Below are 19,075 nucleotides of genomic sequence, written 5' to 3'. Positions count from 1 at the left end.
TATGACTGTAAAGTCCTTTATTAATATCTCAGAAAGATCCAAGATGTTGCCCCAGAAACAATGTAATCAAACATAGGGTTTTTTTGTTTGTTTGTTTGTTTGTTTTTTAAAGATTGGCATTTTCTGGCAACATTTTTTTTTTTTAACGATTTTATTGGGTAAGGGGAACAGGACTTTATTGGGGAACAGTGTGCACTTCCAGGACTTTTTTTTCAAGTCAAGTTGTTGTCCTTTCAATCTTAGTTCAGCTTCAAGTTGTTGTCCTTTCAGTCTTGGCCGTGGAGGGCGCAGCTCAGCTCCAGGTCCAGTTGCCGTTTTCTAGGTGCAGGGGGCACAGCCCACCATCCCTTGCGGGAGTTGTACCATCAACTGTGTGGTTGATAGGACACATTCCAACCAACTGAGCCATCCGGGAGCTCAGTGGCAGCTCAGCTCAAGGTGCCATGTTCAATTTTAGTTGCAGGGGGCGCTGCCCACCATCCCCCGCGGGACTCGAGGAATTGAACTGGCAACCTTGTGGTTGAGAGCCCGCTCCCCAACCAACTGAGCCATCCGGGAGGCAGCTCAGCTTAAGGTGCTGTGCCCAATCCCAGTTGCAGGGGGCGGAGCTCACCATCCCTTGCAGGACCCAAGGAGTTGAACTGGCAACCTTGTGGTTGAGAGAGAGAGCCCACTGTCCCATGTGGGAATCGAACCGGTAGCCCTCGGAGCTGGGAGCATGGAGCTCCAACTGCCTGAGCCACTGGGCCGGCCCAAACGTAGGGTTTTTTTGAAGATGGGTCAGGGCATTCTCCTTTAGCAATCGCAGGAGAAGCCCATCGTAGAGAACAATGCGACTTTTGTCTAAAGGTGTGAACTCTAATAAGAGTCACATGAGAACCAAAAATAACTTTAAGAGCATTATATTGGCAGAAATACCAGCTTGGTCTGAAAGGGAGAGAGACCTTACAAAATGAAAAGGCTTTGGCCCACAAAATTCTATTTGCAGGACCCACGTGCAGCTCCAAACATGGTCTACCTCTCATTACAAAGGAATGAAACAAATGCCCAGAGAGTAGAGCCAAGAACCATGGATAGTTAGTTACTTCTGAGCAGAAATAAGACTAAACTTCTAATAAAGGAACCTCTATCATTTTACTGGTTGTGTTTTAGAATTACTGTGCACTAGTGATTCCTGCATGCCTGTTGCCCATGTGTACATTGGGAATGTGTGGGGCAGATAACTTATCTCTTTAGCTCAAAGGTCTTCTGATTGTGAGAAAGTGTACTCTAGGAGCTTTACTTCAAGAACTACACCTGAGGAATTGGAACAAGGATTTGATTTGGATTTCACCATCTTGGACTTCAAGCTGAAGTTTTAAAAGAATGAGAATTCTCTTCCTCCTCTCTCTCTCTCTCTCTCTCTCTCTCTCTCTCTCTCTCTCTCTCTCTCTCTGTCGCACTGCATTCTCTCGCTCTCTTTTGGTAGTGCCTGAGTTTAGTTTACACATGAGAGAAATATAAGTAGTTTGTGATCATAGGGTGAACTGTGGTGGTTTTAAAACATGTCCACAATTTTTTTTTTATTCTACTGAAAAGGTGACCTAACTCCTAGGGCTGTACTTAGTGACTAATGAATAGAATGTGACAGAAGTGTCAGTGTTAGACCACGTCGTAAAAAGCACTGTGGCTTCCTCCTTGCTTTGCTCTTGGATCACTCTCTTTGGGAGAACCAGCTGCCATGTCAGGAGGACACTCCAGTAGCCTGTGGAGAGGCTTATGTGATGAGTTAAGTCCTCTTGCTAAAAGCTAGAAAAGAACCGACGCCTTCAGCCAAAGCAGTGTGTGTGAATGAGCCTTTTCAAGAAGCAAAATCTCCAGCCCCAGTACAGCTTTCCGATGACTGTAGCCCAAATGACATCTTACCTGCAATCTCATGAGAGATTTTGAGCCAGAACCACTCTGTTCAGCTTCTGCCAGATTCCTGCCCCACAGAAGCTATGTGAGATAGTAGGTGTTTACTGATATTTTCAATTGCTACGTAATACATGATCAGCAACAGAAAACTAACAAAGAGGCATAGTGGACATCATTGATAACTAGATATGTTTGCAGAAACACAGTTGTTCAGTTAATTATTGGGCAAATTGTATTTGCTTTTCTGTAATGTGTGATGTTTGAAACTTTAAACTTAGTAGGTCAAAGCTGGGTTTAGAGAGGTCACATGTGGGCACCTTTGGTCAATGCCTGACTTCCAGTTATGTTAGAGAGAAGCCGGGCTGCGCACAGACAATATCCTTTAATGTTCTAGTCAGCGCCAAACTCATGTGCTTACAGTATTTTCTCAGATGCTTTGTGTCTGTCCCTTTGAATTTCACCATTTGTCTTCACTTGTCTCAAAACTGTGTTCAAGCTGATGATTGAAATGTTACAAGAAATAGAAGCCAGATTCATTCATAGATCTGAATGTAAGCTACATTGAGGGGAAAAGATGTTGGAGGAATTGATAGAGACTTACCTCTCTTCTGTTTTCAACAACTGTATACCCAGGAGCTGTGGTTTTTTGTTTTGTTTTTTAAACATGAGACTACCCAAAGTATTTCTTGATTATGTAGTTAGATATGTCTTAAGGTGAAATTCATTAAGTGTTTTCATATATTTATGACTTTCATATTGTATCATAGTTAAAAAAATCTTAAAAGAATTTAACAGGAAAATACTTGAAAATGAAAAAACTGTATTATTCCCTAAAAGTAATATAATCAAGTCATAAGTGAATCATCAGCAGTGAAACTGTCTCTAGCTAACATTTAGCATTATTATGTTGTCTTTATCTTTAATAAGATGTGCAGACCGGCAAATGAAGCAGCTGAACCTTGACAAGTGTTTATTAGTTTAGGTCATATTTTCATCACTAATAATTATCCTTTTTTAAATTGAAATGTCTAATAATACCCTCTTTTTCTCCCCTCAGGGAATTGCTCCAAAGATGGAATTTTCTACAACCTCAGTGATTACTGAATGTCTGATAAGTTCAAGGAAGTGCCGCGCTCAGGTTAATGTCGTTTAAAGTATATAATCGCTTAATTTATTTGTTCATGTTTATGCACTTGGCAAGCATTATTTTTTTTTTTATTTTGACTGCGGCTACTTTCACTTTTTTTGTCAATCTTGTTTAGGTAAAGCAATTATTATAGGTTTTAGCAGCTTGGTTACATATTAATAAATGTGAGAGTGAAGAGTTTGGTACACATGATAGATGATACCATGATGTTGTTATTTTTATTTTTTTATTTTATTTTTTTACTTTATGGCCCTTTTTTTTAAATGCAAAGATATCAGGCTGTCAGAAAGAAATTGAGATCAAGAAGTACCACGAGAACTAGATTGGAGGCTTCTATAAATCTTACAGCAGTTACAGGTTACTGCAGAAAGTTCAAAGGATACCTTTTTAGCAAATATGACCAGAGGTGCTCAGGCCGGAATATTGCCGTTTAATGAATATGCTTTCTTTGAGTGTCTCTAATTCCTTAAGGGACTGTTGCTCAGTTTGGTGGCCATACTGGTACCATCAGATCAAGGGAAGCCTGGACACTCCAGCCTAAGTACCTTCTATACTTGTGAAAACTGCCTTTAGTAAATTGAGATATCTGGCCCTAGCATTCCATTCTGGTCTTTCTTACTGAATCACCAGGATTGTCCTGCTGCCTTGTCCACAGGTTATCTACTAATATCTAGGCATCACTCATCTGTGGTTGCATTATGACCAGGTAACAATGAGCAGCCTGTGATGCAGAGCCAGTAATAGATATAAAGCCCAGAGGGCCCCAACAGGGCGGGACTGGACCTGCGATGGGAAGAGTGGACTGTTAAATTACCACCTTATCAGTGTTAGAGTAAATTTGCTGTTGATGATAACTGTGACTCACGCTAAGAAAGGTAAAATATAGTTATAAAATTATCAAGGGGATATCATATTTTGTTTAGCAGGATATTTAGTACATCAGAGTTTGACTGTAGTTCTTCATCTTGTTTAAATGCAAGCTGGAACACAGTATTAGAGATGTAACAACCTGTGCTTTCCAAATGCACAGCTATGTTACTGACTTGTTTTTGAGATGTACACTGCACTGCGCCTGCTGGTTAGAAGTTGTAATTTGTTAGAAATGTCTAACCTGGATTCAGACAAAATGTTTCTCTCCATACTGGGGTATGCCTTTCTAGTGGGTGGGTCGAAAACTCATTTTTTGGCTGAAGTATAGCATACGCATATACACAGAAATGTATATACATTATAAGTGTACAGCTTGGTGGAAGAGTCCTTTCTAAATGTAAAACTGTCACCCCGTTAGTAGTTTCATTGAAACTAACATAGGAACTAAGATTTTAAACTGTAAACTTTTGGGAAGACTCTTTCATTACATTTTTTTTTAACTTGCTATTTCAATATTCGTCATTTGTTCTTTATTGAACACAGATATAAGAGAATAGGGCTTAGTGTCAGTGTTTAAGAAAGTATGCTTTAGAATCAGACAGATTTTGGTTCAAGTTTCTCATAAGGATGGTTTAAAGATTAAAATGGAGAATATATGCAATGTGCCTGGCACATAACATATAATTAATGAATTTCTTGACTGTTACTAGGTTACTATCTTTTAATGAAGATAATTGGGGGAGATTAGAATAGTTGAAATATAAAATAAAAAGCATTGTCTGGTAGGCACAACAGTATACACTTCTACATTAAAATTCTGAATGTTAATGTGAACAGTCAGAATTTTAATCTCATTTGACCTTATTTGAGAATATCATCAATCTACTTTTTTTTTCAAGTGAATATTAGCTGCAAGTAAAATTTTAATGGTCATATAGCAGCATTTTCAGAGTCAAATATAAGAATAAGACAAACCATTTTTTAAGAGAGGATTTGGTAGAATGATGAAATTATTGAGGTTTACAAATACTTATATAGATCCTTATTTGTTTTGGCACATTGTTTTCAAATTGGATGTTTTGTCATCAGTTGAATGGACTAAAAAAATTAAGCATATTACTGTGATTTTCAATACAACTAGTTTTCTATTTACTCTTTTTACCTACTGCAAAGTAGAATTTATTATTAGTTAAATATCAATTGTAGCTTTATATACGGGGTGCCAAAAAATATATACAAGTGGACACTTTGGTCAATGTTGCTTAAGCAGCAGTTCATCGTAATCAGAAGTGTCTGGACGCTGATGGTAACCACTTTGAGCACCTCTTGTAACTGCAGAAGTCAAATGTGACTTGTATTCATCTTTTGTTATTAGTATATATTGAGTATTAAAATTTTAATACAGTTTTCTTTTCTTAAAATGTGTCTACATTTTTTTGGCACCCTCTGTATATGTTTGTTAATCTGATATATCAGGTAGCGTTTCCTGTGTAAAAAGCCACACTAACTTAAGTGGCTTAAAACAAAATGTTTCTTAGTTCTGTGGTTTGGCTGGGAGATTCTTTTAGTCTGTACTGGGCAGGCTAGGGCTGAATGATGTAGCATGGCTTCATTCACATGTCTGGCATTTGGCTGCCTTTTTGGTCCAGGAGGCATTTTACATTTCTGGTAATTGGCTTGATTTCAGCTGGGGTGTTGGCCACAAAACTCTCATCATCTTGTAGACAATTTAGGTCAGTTTCGCTCAATCACTTAGGGGCAGGAAGGTTTTCAGGAGTAAAAGACTACAAACACTTGAAGTCTCTCCTTCTGTCAAGTGTGCTATTGTCCTGTTGACCAAAGGAGGGAGCCATAATGTCAACAGTATAAAACAACCACTACGTATTGGGCGTTAATAGGATGCATTAACTAACAATTGAGTAGAGTTAGACAGCAGGTATCTGTAGTAGATACACCACAGTTTATGACTTCCTCTAGTAGTGTTCAGCATTCAAATCATAAAGAAAGACAACGAGGTTACTTATTTTAGGTTTGGTATAATCAGAGGTGAGTAAGTAGGAACTTGACAGCATTGCTGAAATGGATGATTATGGTTCATCTGGGTCTGGAGGTAGGATATACTAAACATTTATGATGACTGGAGGATAAAGGTCTAGACACTGAGGAGGTGATGAAGGCAAGTCACAGATTCAATGAGAATAAAGGAAGTAGGTTGAGGAAAAGAAGTGTTGGTCAGCAAGGGATTTTCAGACTTTGGGATGCAGTGGATCCGCAAAATGATGAAATCTAAGATAAAGTAGAAGAAGATAATTAAAGTGAGAAATAGAAAGTCTAAGTCCAAGGCTTCGGAGAGATTCATTTTATTAAACCTCAAAGGCCCTTTCTTGCGCTAACATTCCTGCTTCCCTGAGCCAGTGTGATGTCATAGAGATGGATTAAATGGGCCAAGGGAAAATTCTGAATTACTTGTTGAAGTCATTGAATGAGGTGGGAGAAGGTCCAGGAGCATTTCAAGAGCTATAGAAGAAAGAAAGATGATTGAAATACTCTGATGCTGCTGTTTGTACAAACTCCTGGACTTACTTTTCCAATTAGGAAAGTATATTTTCTATCCTGTTTACCTACTTTTAAAGAATATTTGACTCTTTTCCCTTCTATTTCACATTTGTATTTTATTTTCTTAGGATAGAGGCATTTAAAAAATAGGGAGGGGGATTGAGAAAGTAGAGAGGAGGGAGGATTAGTGATTTTATTTTTTTTAAGTGATTAAAGTTAGGAGAACATTCGAAGGTTCTCAACTGTCCATTTTCTCTATTATTGAAAAGCTCATAATTATAGATCGTGAGAAGAAGCCTTATTTACTTGTAATCCAACTTTTAATGCATTTAAAAGACAAAGATTACATAAAATATCCTTAAAATGCAAAAAAAAATTTAGAAATATCATATTTTTTTAAATTTTAGACTGCTAACCAGTTGTTTTAGAAGATAGAGTACTAGTCATTAAGTTTATAATCTGTCTTAATACATTTTTACTTCTATAACAACACGGAACCAGAATTAAGATGATATGATTATCTGTCCTTGAATTGTAAAGTTATACTTTGGAAGAGATCTTAAAATCCTAATCACCTGTATAATCCAAGTAATGTATTTCATGAAAATATGTATCAACCTGTTCTTCAAATTTTCACATTATACGTGTACATATGTAGTACATATAGTCATAGCAGCATGAATGAAACTTAATAGTTTTCTCCATAAGTATTTCATAATCAACTAATTAGACATTTGTAACACAGCCCTCTTAAATTATATACCCAGTTATTTGGATACTTAATTATAAATGATAAATCAATGTCTGCATTAATTTTTTAGCATATTGAAAAATAATTTTTCTGACTTTGTTTCTTAGATTTTTCAAATGAAATACTGGGCTTTCATTTTCATAAAGTGCTTGTTAGACTTAAGAAGGAAGTCTGATGCAGTATACTTTACTAACTGCTGGACGCAGAGTTATCTGGGAGAATATGGATTTGACTTCCCCCAGGATCTGTACAGAAGGGAAAGACTGATCTAGTTGGCTTTGATAAATTATTTGTGCCTTAAATTACTTTTTTAAAGTGTATGCCTGTCTCAGTCTGTCTGTCTGTCTGTATTCTACCCAACTGAATTATTTTTTTATGTTTAGGATAAATATATTTACCATACTGCTCCAGTTGAAAAATCACACAGCAAACTGCAAAGCAGAACATCAAGATCACAGAAGAAAAAGTCCAAGTCACCTGAGAGAAGTAAATATTGCATAAATGCAAAAAGCTACGAACAGCCTACGATTTCTTCAAAATCACACTCTCCATCTCCCTACACAAAAAGACGCATGTGTGAGCTATCTGAAGACACCAGGCGGCGGCTGGCCCATTTAAACCTGGGACCCTATGAATTCAAAAGAGAAACAGACAGACCTCCGTTTGTGATTAGACATGTATGTGTTCCCTTAAAGATTTCCATTTGAAACTGATCTAATCTGTTCTTCCACGAAAATATTATTCTAAAACTTCTTTCAATTTCTAGCTTATATTAATAATTTTCTTTCCTGAACTGTTAGCCCAGCAATCTAAAATGGAACATTAACTTAGAATAAAAGAAGAACATTCCTTTGTCAGTCTTTAAACCTGACAGAGATCAAGTTCCATTATGCCCGCCATGTTAAATCCTCTCAGTACCCATTTCCTTTCTTCTTATACAGTGGACAGTGCAATATTAATAACTCTACAAATTGAACTTAGTGTTACTGACATTAGTACTAAAATGGCAGAGTAGGGCTTTAAAAGAGGACCAAGTTTTCTTTATGAAAAGGAAGACCCGCTTCCCCCAGCCTTTTTAAAAATTATATTGGAAAGTAAGATTCTTTTGAAATTATGTCGCTTGGGTAAACCTTACATAATGGATCTTTGAAGCAAATCATTATTTGATGGAGATGGGAAGGCCTTTGAAAATGAAGAGAGTTAACTTGAGAGTCGCCTAGTTCTACTCTTTCTGTACAGAAACCTGGTTTTGTTGTGGTTTAAGTTGTCCATGTGATGGTCAAGCAGACTTCCGTTAATTTGAAATGTCTATAATCAGAATATTTCATAGAGGACCTTCTCAGACTCTTCATAGTTTCTTGAAAAAAATTTATGAAAATTTTTACCTTAAAAGTATTTCTTTAACAAAAGCTTACAAATGCTGATAAATATATATAATAATAAAAATAATAATAATAATTTTTTAGATTGAAGTACCTAGAGAAGCAAAACAACTTTTTGGATATCTATAAAATTATTTCTGATTTTAATGCCTCTAATTCATTTGTCCCAAATTCTAAAATGCAAATATAAATGTAAACATGCAAATATACTCCTTTGATGGTCTAATCGCTTTTTGAATATACATCACCGTTAGGTTCAGATTTTCTTTGTGATACCTTCTTTAAAATTTAGATATGCCTTAAACAACATTTCATTCCATCTTTATATTTTGACTATGAATCCTTTATTTTTTAACTTAAAGGAATATGATTTTTTATTGTAAAAAGAAAATGTATACTATAATAGGTACTTTTAAATGTTAATGTTTTATTGAGGTTACTGTGATTATGTTTGTCTTATTTCTGTAGAATTTATTTATAAATTCTGGTCACATTTTTTTTGTGTGTGGTTGTTTGTATAAACAGTATCCAAATAATGTTTACTTGCTTATTTGATGGCAGTTTCAGAATGCCTTTAATTTTATATGTGCCCTCAATTTTAAATTAAATTGAAGAGAAAGGACATACTAAATTCTAATCTGAAGGAATAGTAGCATTTTAATTAAGATGCCTTTGTACAAAGATAACCAGGGATTTTTGGGGGTTAGCCACATAAAAATTGTCTAGGGAAATAACTGCTCTTATAATGTTTACTATATTATTTTTTTCACATTAGTGTTCAAAATAGAATAATTCTAATACAGCTTGGTATAAACTTTGACATTTTTATTTAAATTATTTCCCTCTCAGCTTTCTAATGAATAGAAAGAAATGCATACTTCTAAGCCTTTAGTTAGAAAATTGCTTTCCTTATTATATAGGAAATTGGATTTTTCCAATTGTATTTGTAAACATAGACATGTCTTTTTTCCCCAGAAAAACATTCATGATTTTAAAAGTACTTAACAAACTGATAACCAAACAAAATTTTAATTTGGTACATGCATAGGCAAAAAGTTAACACTTTTAGGAAAGACATTCTAGTTTTACACACATTGTATGAAAATACCCTTAAAGAATATGGAGCAGTTTCAAGAAAGCAATAACATGCTCCCAAACAAACTGGCACAACCATTCTAGGAGAGCTAAACAGCATTTTTTCTTTTTCATGTATGAAGAATAGGATTTCATTTATGCAAAATAGGATCGTTTTCTCTATTGTGGTAAAATACACCTAATATAAAAGTTACCAGTTTAATCATTTTAAAGTGTATAATTTAGTGGCATTAAGTACATTCATATTGTTGTTCAACTGTCACAACTGTCTAGTTCCAGAACTACTTCATTACCCTAAATGGAAACCTTATACTCATTAAGCATTCATTTCCCGTTCCTCCCTTTCTCCCGCCCCTGGCAACCACTAATCTGCTTTCTATCTCTATGGGTTTTCCTACTGACATTTCATATAAGTGGAAGCATATAATATTTGGCCTTTTGTGTCTGGCTCTTTTCATTTAGCATAGTGTTTTCAAGTTTTCATTAATGTTGTAGCATGTATCAGTACTTGATTCTTTTTATGTATGAATAATAATCCATTACATGGATACACCACATTTTATTTAGCCCTCATCTGTTGATTGGCATTTGGGTTGTTTTCATTTTTTGGTTATATGAATAGTGCTTCTGTGAACATTTGTACGTAAGCTTTTGTTTGAATACCTGCTTCAATTCCTAATTGCTATAATGCCTAGAAGTGGGATTTCTGGGCCATAAGATAATTCTATATTTAATTGTTGAGGAATTGTCAAACTGTTTTCCACAGGGGTTGCCACATTTACATTCCCACCAGCGATGTATGAGGGTTCCAGTTAGCCACATTCTCAGTAACATGTATTTTCTATTTTGTTTTCTTTTTGTTATAGCTGTCCTAGGGGAATGTGGAGTGGTATCTCATTATGGTTTTGATTTACATTTCCCTAATGACTAATGATGTTAAGCATCTTTTCATGTACTTGAGAGCCATTTGTGTATTTTCGTTGGAGAAATGTCTGTTCAAGTTCTTTGCCCATTTTCAAGTGGTTTGTTTGTCTTTTTGTTGTTCAGTTGGAAGTTTTCTTTATATATTTAGGATTCTACAACCTTATCAGGTATTATTTGTAAATTTTTTTTCCTCATTCTGTAGCTTGTCTTTTAACTATTTTTTTTAATTTTTAAAAATTGTAGTAAAATATACACAATATAAAACTTAACTATTTTAATGATATTTAAGTGTACAGCAATAAGTACATTCACACTGTTGAGTAATCATTACCACTGCCTGTCTCCAGAACATTTTTCATCTTGCTAAACTGAAACTCTGTACCCATTAAACAATTCCCATTCCCCTTCAGCCCCTGGCAACTACCATTCTATTTTCTGTCTCTATGAATTTCACTACTTTAGGTTTCTTATATAATTGGAATATACAGTATTTATCCATTTGTGACTGGCTTATTTCACTTAGCATAATGTCATCAAGGCTCATTCATGTTATAGCGTGTGTCAGAATTTCCTTTTTACAGCAGGATAATATTCTTTTACATGTATATGCCACATTTTATTTATCCATCTATTGACGGACACTTGGGTTGCTTCCACCTTTTGGCTATTGTGAACAATACCGCTGTGAACATGGTGTAAAAATATCTGTTTAATTCTTCACTTTCACTTTTGGGTATATACCCATAATTGGAATTACTGGATCATATGACAATCCTATTTTGAGTTTTTTGAAGAACTGCTATACTCTTTTCCGTAGTGGTCACGCTATTTTACATACCACCCACAAACAGTACAAAACGGTTTCAATTTCTCACATCCTTGTTAACACTTAGTATTTTCTGTTGTTGCTTTTTTTTTTATAATAGTGATCCCAATGGGTGGGAAGTATTATCTCACTGTGCTTTTGATTTACATTTCCCCAATGATTAGTGACGTTGAACATTTTTCTATGTGCTTTTTGGTCATTTGTATGTCCTTTGGAGAAATATCTGTTTAAGTCCTTTGCCCACTTTTAATTGAGTTTCTTAAATTAAGTTGTAGAAGTTTCTTTATTTTTCTGCACATTAATGCTTGTGTATCAGATAATGATTTGCAAATATTTTCTCCTGTGAGTTGTCTTTTCATTCCCCTGGCATTGTTCTTTTATGCAAAAAGTTTTAAATTTTGATGAACAGAGTTGTCTTTTTTATACAGATTTATATCACTCTGACTTTTTAAATTTTGGTTAGAAAATGTGGTTGACTTATTATCTGTAAGCTGCTGGGCATGCTGGGCTCTGAACAGAGCCCCATAAAGACACTGTTCAAATTCAAAATCTATATGCTAAAGAGATAAGTAACAAATGACTAAACTTGTTTTTTAAATGTGGCAAAGTAGATTACCCTTTTTAAACTTTGTAATGGAAAGGAAATTAGGCAATGGAGTAATGGATAGTTCAACTGTAAATCTGTTCATTTTAAAGTAGGCATAATATATATATATATATAATTTAAAATCTCTGGAATTTAATTTTCATTTTGTTTAAAAACAGACAGCAAAATATGCAACTAAACTCTCTGACTTTGAATCATGCCGGAACCATATAGTCATTCTCATGTTAACCTGATGGTATGTGGTCCGTGTACTTTAGTTGATTTTTAGCCATGAGACTGAAAGAAGATTTAAGCTCTTTTTTTTTTTTTTAATTGAGATCCTTCTCCTTCTAGGTCGATCCCCCAAGTCCCAGGGCTGATACTTTATTTGGATCTTCTGGCAGAGACTGTGAAAGAGATGGGTGGTCCAGGATACACAATGGTAAGCTACAAGTTCTCTCTCTACATTGCTTTAGCTGCCTTTGCTACACTCAAGCATCAATTGACTTGGCATTGATAAACAAAAACAGAATCTTTGCTGTATTACTGGATAATGTGGTATAGTAATACCGCATTATAGTTATACCACACCACTTTTGATAACTTGTGGGACACCCCTATAGATACTCTCTAAAAATAATAGAATTTCTGTGCTGCTATAAACCATTTCTTTTTTTGAGATTCAAAACAGGTATTAGCATATTAAATAAAGACTGACACTTTCTAGTAAAAAAACAAAACTCGATTTTGTTTTGCTCAATGCTGTCTAAATTTATTTGACTGTGGGAGCCCTTTCTCACCTTAACACATATTACTACTTAGGTTTGTGGAACAGGCTTTGGGAAATAGCATAGTAAAAAGAGTTCAAGGTTATATTTTGGACATACATTTACACATACATTTAAATACTTGTTCTGCCACTTATTTATAAAGTAGACATTCTTGGACATATCCTTAACTACTTTGATAATCAGTTCATATATTAAAGAATGAAGATAGTTTGGTAAATGTTACCATGTAAACTGCCCTAGCACACAGGACTTATAAATAAATAAATAGACAAATAAATAAATAAATAAATATGGTTATCATTTATATTTCTGAAAAGATAACCTAAAGATCCTTTAGGTTTAGTTAATAAGAATATTTCTTTTATCTTTAGCCCTGGTCCTAATGGTTAGATAAGTATTTTCCTAAGTTCAACATGAAGTTGATTTTTATGAAGATTAAATAGTAGTGTATAATTAGGGATATTTGAGTGTTAATATCTTTAGACGTTGGCTAGCCAGTTCAGCAAGCATTCACCGGCAGCCTTTGAGTTAATTTACTACACACTGAGACAGGCATAGAGGAAGAAAAATGAGATAGATTGAAAAAATATATAATCATGACATCTAGTGAGCTCTGTCTATTTCTGTTTCTACACTGTAGTGTATAATTTCTTTTTTTAAAAACGAGGAAATGAAATATTCTTCTCTGAGAACATGCAGTGTTTGTGCTCATTTATTTTGCTTTTCTAGCACTAACAGGGAGATACATGTGGTAATCAATAAGTCTTTTCTACCTAGAATGTCAATTTATATGAAATTAGGAACAGATGTTGTACTGTTTCCCCTCTTGGAAGAAATTTATGGGCATCAAAAATAAGCTTCAAGAATAAGAAAATCACAAATAACTTCAATATAGATGTTTATTTGGGAGATGTTTTTGGAATGCACTTAAGCATCTGATTTCTCTTGACAGTTATACATTTGCCAAATTTCAGACTTAACAGAAAAGTTGAAAAAGTACAAAGTATTCTCAAATACCACAAATATTTGCTTTTCTCTCCTTTTATCTCTTTCCCTTCCCTGCCTACATCTCTGTATGAGGACCTGTGTATAAGCTTTTTTGGAAAAGGACACCACTATGGAATGAACTGTGTCCCTCCAAAATTCCTCTGTCAAAGCTCTAACCCCAGTGTAACGGTATTTGGAGTGGGGCCTTTGGGAGGTAGTTAGGTTTAGATGAGGTTATGAGGGTGGGGCCCTCATGATAGGGTTAGTGTCCTTATAAGAAGAGACACCAGAGATCTTGCTTTCCCTCCCTGCCATGTGTAGACACAGCTAGAAGGCAGCCATCTTCAAATCAGAACAAGAGCTTTTACCAGAAACTAACTGTGTTGGCACCTGGATATTGGACTTCCAGCCTCCAGGACTAGCAGAAATAACTGTCTGTTGTTTTAAGCCACCCAGTCTATGGTATTTTGTTATGGCAGCCTGAGGAGACTAATATAGATACTATCTTATGTGATGCAATTATCAAAAGTGGGAAATTAACAACAATATAGGAATAGTAACTAACCTATAAACCTAAATCAGATTTTGCCACTTGTCCCAATAATATCTTTATAGCAAAAGAAACCCCACATCATGCATAGCCTTCAGTTGCCACGTCTCTTTAGTTTTCTTGAACATGGTTTAGTTCCTTCGTCTTTCTTTGTATTTGACATTGATAATTTTGAAGAGTACAAGCCAGTTATTTTGTAGTATGTCCCTCAATTGGGGATTGTTTGATTTTTCCTCATGGTTAGATTAGCTTATTCATTTTTCCCCAGAATACAACAGACGTGATGTGTTATTCTTAGTACCTCATGTCTGGAGGTGCATGATGTTGCTTTGTTACTGGTGATGTTAATTTGTTCACTTGATTAATAAGATGGTACTTGCTAGGTTTCTCCATCAGAAAGGTGCTGTTTCTTCCCTTTGTGATTATGAGCACATGCCTTGTGACCATGTAATGTCCTGCTACTCCTCAGCTTGGACCCTGTTAGCGTACATTAAGGATTCTTGCCTGAAACAATTTATATTGTGATGTTTGCCAAATAGTGAATTGTTTTAAATTCCATTATTCTTTGTACATTTATTACTTGCATTTCTCCTATAAAGATTTTCCTTTATCATTTCTTTAATTTTAATGCCCCTGTTCTTTTGACTAAATGTTTTTGTTTTCCTGGCAGGCAGTTGAGCACTTGTGATTTTCGGTTCTCCTCAACTATTTAAGTGCATATGGGAATTTCTTATGATAGAGTCTCTTAAAAGTGAATTTTCACCTATGACTATCTTACTTTAACGGAAATTCTTCTTGAGCATTTTCTTGCCAAATTATCTTGCCTAATATATATCTTAAGTTTTTATAGGATACCATTTCCATCACCATTGATTGTTTTAGTCTTCAGAATAATCACGTGAAGATGAATTTAACTATATTTGATCAAGAAAAATGACAGAGGGTTAGAAAGGTTGATTAATGTTAGAGAGCTGCAAAATAACCATGGTCAGTCTAGAATCCAGGTCTTCTAACCACAAGTTCCTTTGTTTTCTAGCACTGTCCTACTACTTTCTCTATTTTCATTCAAGTATGTAGTTTTTTTTGTTTGTTTTTTGTTTTTTAGATAAATTTTTCAAGCACATTTGCTCTACCTGGAATTGCCATGGCATATAATTCTAATTGTAATTTGTTTAGTCCTGTTGAAGAAACTTAATATGTCTTACACCTCAAGAATGTTTGGAAGCTTTATCCAGTCACTTACGTATTTTGAAGAGGAAATCAAGGGCATCATTCTGGCCTCTTTTATTTGCTGAGAATTTAGGAAAGATGTTAGATTCTGCCTCCCCCTTGGAGGAAACTTCTCTTTGAAGATTCTTTTATGAGTTTCATTTCTACATAAGATTGTAATCTTTTATGAGCTTTCCCTAATCCCTTTGTTTGATGGTTGTTATTTGTAAAGTAAAATAAATTTGAAATAATATTCAAATCTTAATATGCCATATCTTGAGTAGATAGCAATAAATGGTAATATTTTAATGTTTTCTGAATAAAATAACATGTAATCATCATGTATATACTTATTAGCAAAATGTCTCATTTGTTTCAGCTTTTATTGAAATGTGTGTCTCCTCATCTTAGAGCAATAGGCAGCTAAACAGTGCCATGTTTAGGAACTCCTTTTTTACTTTCTTTATTTCTCTATTCTTTAGCAAACATTTTTAACAGCTTTATTAAGGTATAATTTATCTACCGTAAAAGTCACCTGTGTTAAGTGTACAATTAAATGGTTTGTAATACATTTGCATAGTTGTATAACAACTACAATTCATTCTTAGAACATTTGCATCATCCAGAAGAGTCTCCTTATACCCATTTGCAGTAAATCTGCATTCCTTCCTCAGCCCCTGGATTGTTTTTCCACCTTGGGGCTAATTATGAATAAATGCTACTCTAAACATTTACGCTGAAGTCTTTGAATAAACATATATTTTCATTTCTCTTGGAAAGATACCTAGGAATGAAATTCTGCTTCATATGGTAAATTTATGTTTAATTTCTTAAGTAATAGCCAAGTGTTTTCCAATGTGGTTAGACCATTTTACATTCCCACCAGCAGTGTATGAGGTTTTCAGTTTCTCCACATCCTTGACAACACTTGTTATTGCTTTTTTATTATTATTATAACCATCCCTGTGGGTACACAGTCCTATCTCTTTGTGATTTTAATTTGCATTTAACTAATGGCACTGAACATTTTTTCATATGCTTGTTAGTCATTTGTATATCTTTTTTGATGATCGTTACTCTTCCAGTCACTGGTGGGAAACTTGCTCTTTCCTAAACTTCAGACAAGAAAACAAAATGAGGGAGGAAAGTCTGAGACTTTTGCTACTGAGACTTTGACAGCCATAGAAATAAGAAAGAAAAATATATTAAAGGTCAGAATAAACAGTTTCAAGTGACTACATCACAAGTGAGAAAGAAATATAAAACACTTTATTTAAGTGTCTTTCCTTTTTAGAAGGTTGGCTCTCCTGAGAGAGATTAACCCTAGTTTTATTTTATAAAGCTAGACATCTTAACTTTGCTTCCAGTTATAGGGACTGACATATGGCAAATGCATTGGCCATATGCTCCATGGAGATTCACAGGACAGCAGAGGCGAACCTTAGAATGTTAACGTGGGCACTGGGGTAAGTGCTGACAAAGAACTCCAGGGGCCTCTCGTTGAAGGTTCAAATAGGTGTATACATTCAGCATTAGGTACCTTTTACAACAGTAGTAGCGCTAACTACCAGAATGGCGTTTCACTCCTTGAAGTTATGAGAAAGGAAGATGATATAGTGGGGTACAGTGGGGGTTGCCAAGATAGGGATTAACTCAGAGGAAACACAGAGTGGTAATCATTAGCTCAGAATAGGGCTCAAGAATTACTTTGCTAGAATGAAAGTTGATACCAAGATGCTGAGTTTTAGATTAAAGGTCTTTAAGTCCCGCTTGAAGTTGGGATTGGTCCTTTAGGACTGAGTCAGACAGCTCTGAACCTGTTGGTGAGCGTCAGCGATGGAGGACTGAAGGATGCAGAGGCTCTAGGTTATCAGGCTCCTCTCAATGGGAATGGTGACCTTAATACGAAGTGGATCCTATATTAGATGGTTGCTAAGGAAATGTTTTGGTGACTGATGGCCACTTTTTTTTTTTAATGTGTACTGTTAGTCTCTACTTTATACTTGATTAATTTGATTATATATCACGTCCATTTGGTTAACAAATCCATAATTTGATGTCATTTTTGAGACTAAAGTCACTTTATTCTGTGTGCTTGTGTTGTATAATAAGGAAATCTATTGTGCTTATATTAGTAGAAGTAGCACTGAACTAATAATTAAAGACCTCAGTTCCATTACTTGTTAGCTATACAGGAAGTCAGTCTCCTGAAATGTAGAGTAGAAGTAATAATTAGTCTTACTTACTGCATTAGTCTGCTTAGGCTACCATAACAAAAAACCATAGACCAGGGGCTTAAACCACAGACATTTATTTTGTCACATTTCTGGATGCTGGGAAATCGAAGACCAAGGTGCTGATAAGGTAGGTTTCATTTTAAGATCCCTTCTCTTGTAGGCAGCTACCATCTCACTGTATGCTTACATGACCTATTTGTGTGTGCATGGAGAAAGAGATTGAAAACAACAGCAGGAGAGCATGTGCATGAGTGCAAGCTCTCTGATGTCTCTGAGGGCCAATCCTCATGACCTCACCTAACCCTAATTACCACCCAAAGGCCCAATCTCCACATATCATCACTTTGGGGATTAGGGCTTCAACATACGAATTTTGGGATGACACAAACATTCAGTCCATAACACCTATTTCATGAGTTTGCTAGAGAATCAAATAGGAGCTAACATTTATTGAATGTATGTTTTCTGCTAGCTGCTATCTAAGGACTTATGTTTCATTGGTTAATTACTCATAGTAACCTCAAGAATTTTAGATACCATTATTTATCCCCATTTTACAGATGAAGAAACCTGAGATTTAAAGAAGTAAAGTAAGTTGGTCAAGATCACACACACATGATCTGAATTAGCTCTTCATGCTTTTCTCAAATGTGACCCATTCATTAAGGCCCAACTCAACATTCTCCTCGTTCAGGAAGTTTTTTCTGATTGCCTTCAACCTTGAGAGATTGACCTCTGATACAACTTTTTAATAGCACCAATTGCCTGTACCATTCTGACTTAGCCTGTTCCTTTATGCTGCTATTATTCACCTTTGTGTAACATAGTCAAAGTAAATTATAAGTACCTCACGACCATGGGCCGTGATTCTTATTCCCTTTGTCTCGTGCATTTAGAATATAGTTAGTAATATTGGTAAGAATGATTAAATGTGAACATTGGGAAACCTCAGATCAAAGTAACAGCTTGATTTGTAAAAAATGAAGGAAAATTATAAATCTGCTTGAATCAGGGAAAGTTTATAAAATGTTTTGTGGGAAGCAGAAGACATACCAGTGTTTTACTATATTGATACTTTTAATATTACATTAGCTGTCAGAAGAAATACGTACCACGTCCAGAAATTATTACCTTAATTTTTTTACAATATAAAAAAAGCAGTGTTTATTTACATTCTATATACCTTAATTTTCAAAGGTAGCATATTTGGAGAGCTAAGCTCAGTATGTCCTTATCGTTTTTTTGTTTCTTCTGCTACTTGTGGCCAT

At 35.1% G+C, this 19,075-nt stretch overlaps 1 protein-coding gene across 4 annotated transcripts in view; it reads left to right on the top strand.

Moving 5' to 3' along the window:
• SPATA6 (spermatogenesis associated 6) overlaps positions 1–19,075 on the top strand; it is a 97,996-nt gene that overhangs the window by 33,389 nt on the left and 45,532 nt on the right. For all 4 annotated transcript variants that reach the window (XM_019710877.3, XM_019710875.3, XM_019710876.2 and 1 more), the window contains exons 6-8: positions 2,954–3,034; positions 7,604–7,897; positions 12,388–12,475. In XM_019710877.3, the coding sequence (XP_019566436.1) occupies positions 2,954–3,034; positions 7,604–7,897; positions 12,388–12,475 (463 nt within the window). The remainder of the gene's footprint in view (positions 1–2,953; positions 3,035–7,603; positions 7,898–12,387; positions 12,476–19,075) is intronic.

The sequence above is a fragment of the Rhinolophus sinicus genome, chromosome 14 (assembly GCF_057876585.1).
Source record: "Rhinolophus sinicus isolate RSI-liver-muscle chromosome 14, RSI-T2T, whole genome shotgun sequence".
NCBI classification, from domain to species: Eukaryota; Metazoa; Chordata; class Mammalia; order Chiroptera; family Rhinolophidae; genus Rhinolophus; species Rhinolophus sinicus.
The sequence above is the reverse complement of the archived record's forward strand: the minus strand, read 5'-3'. Positions and strand labels throughout refer to the sequence as shown.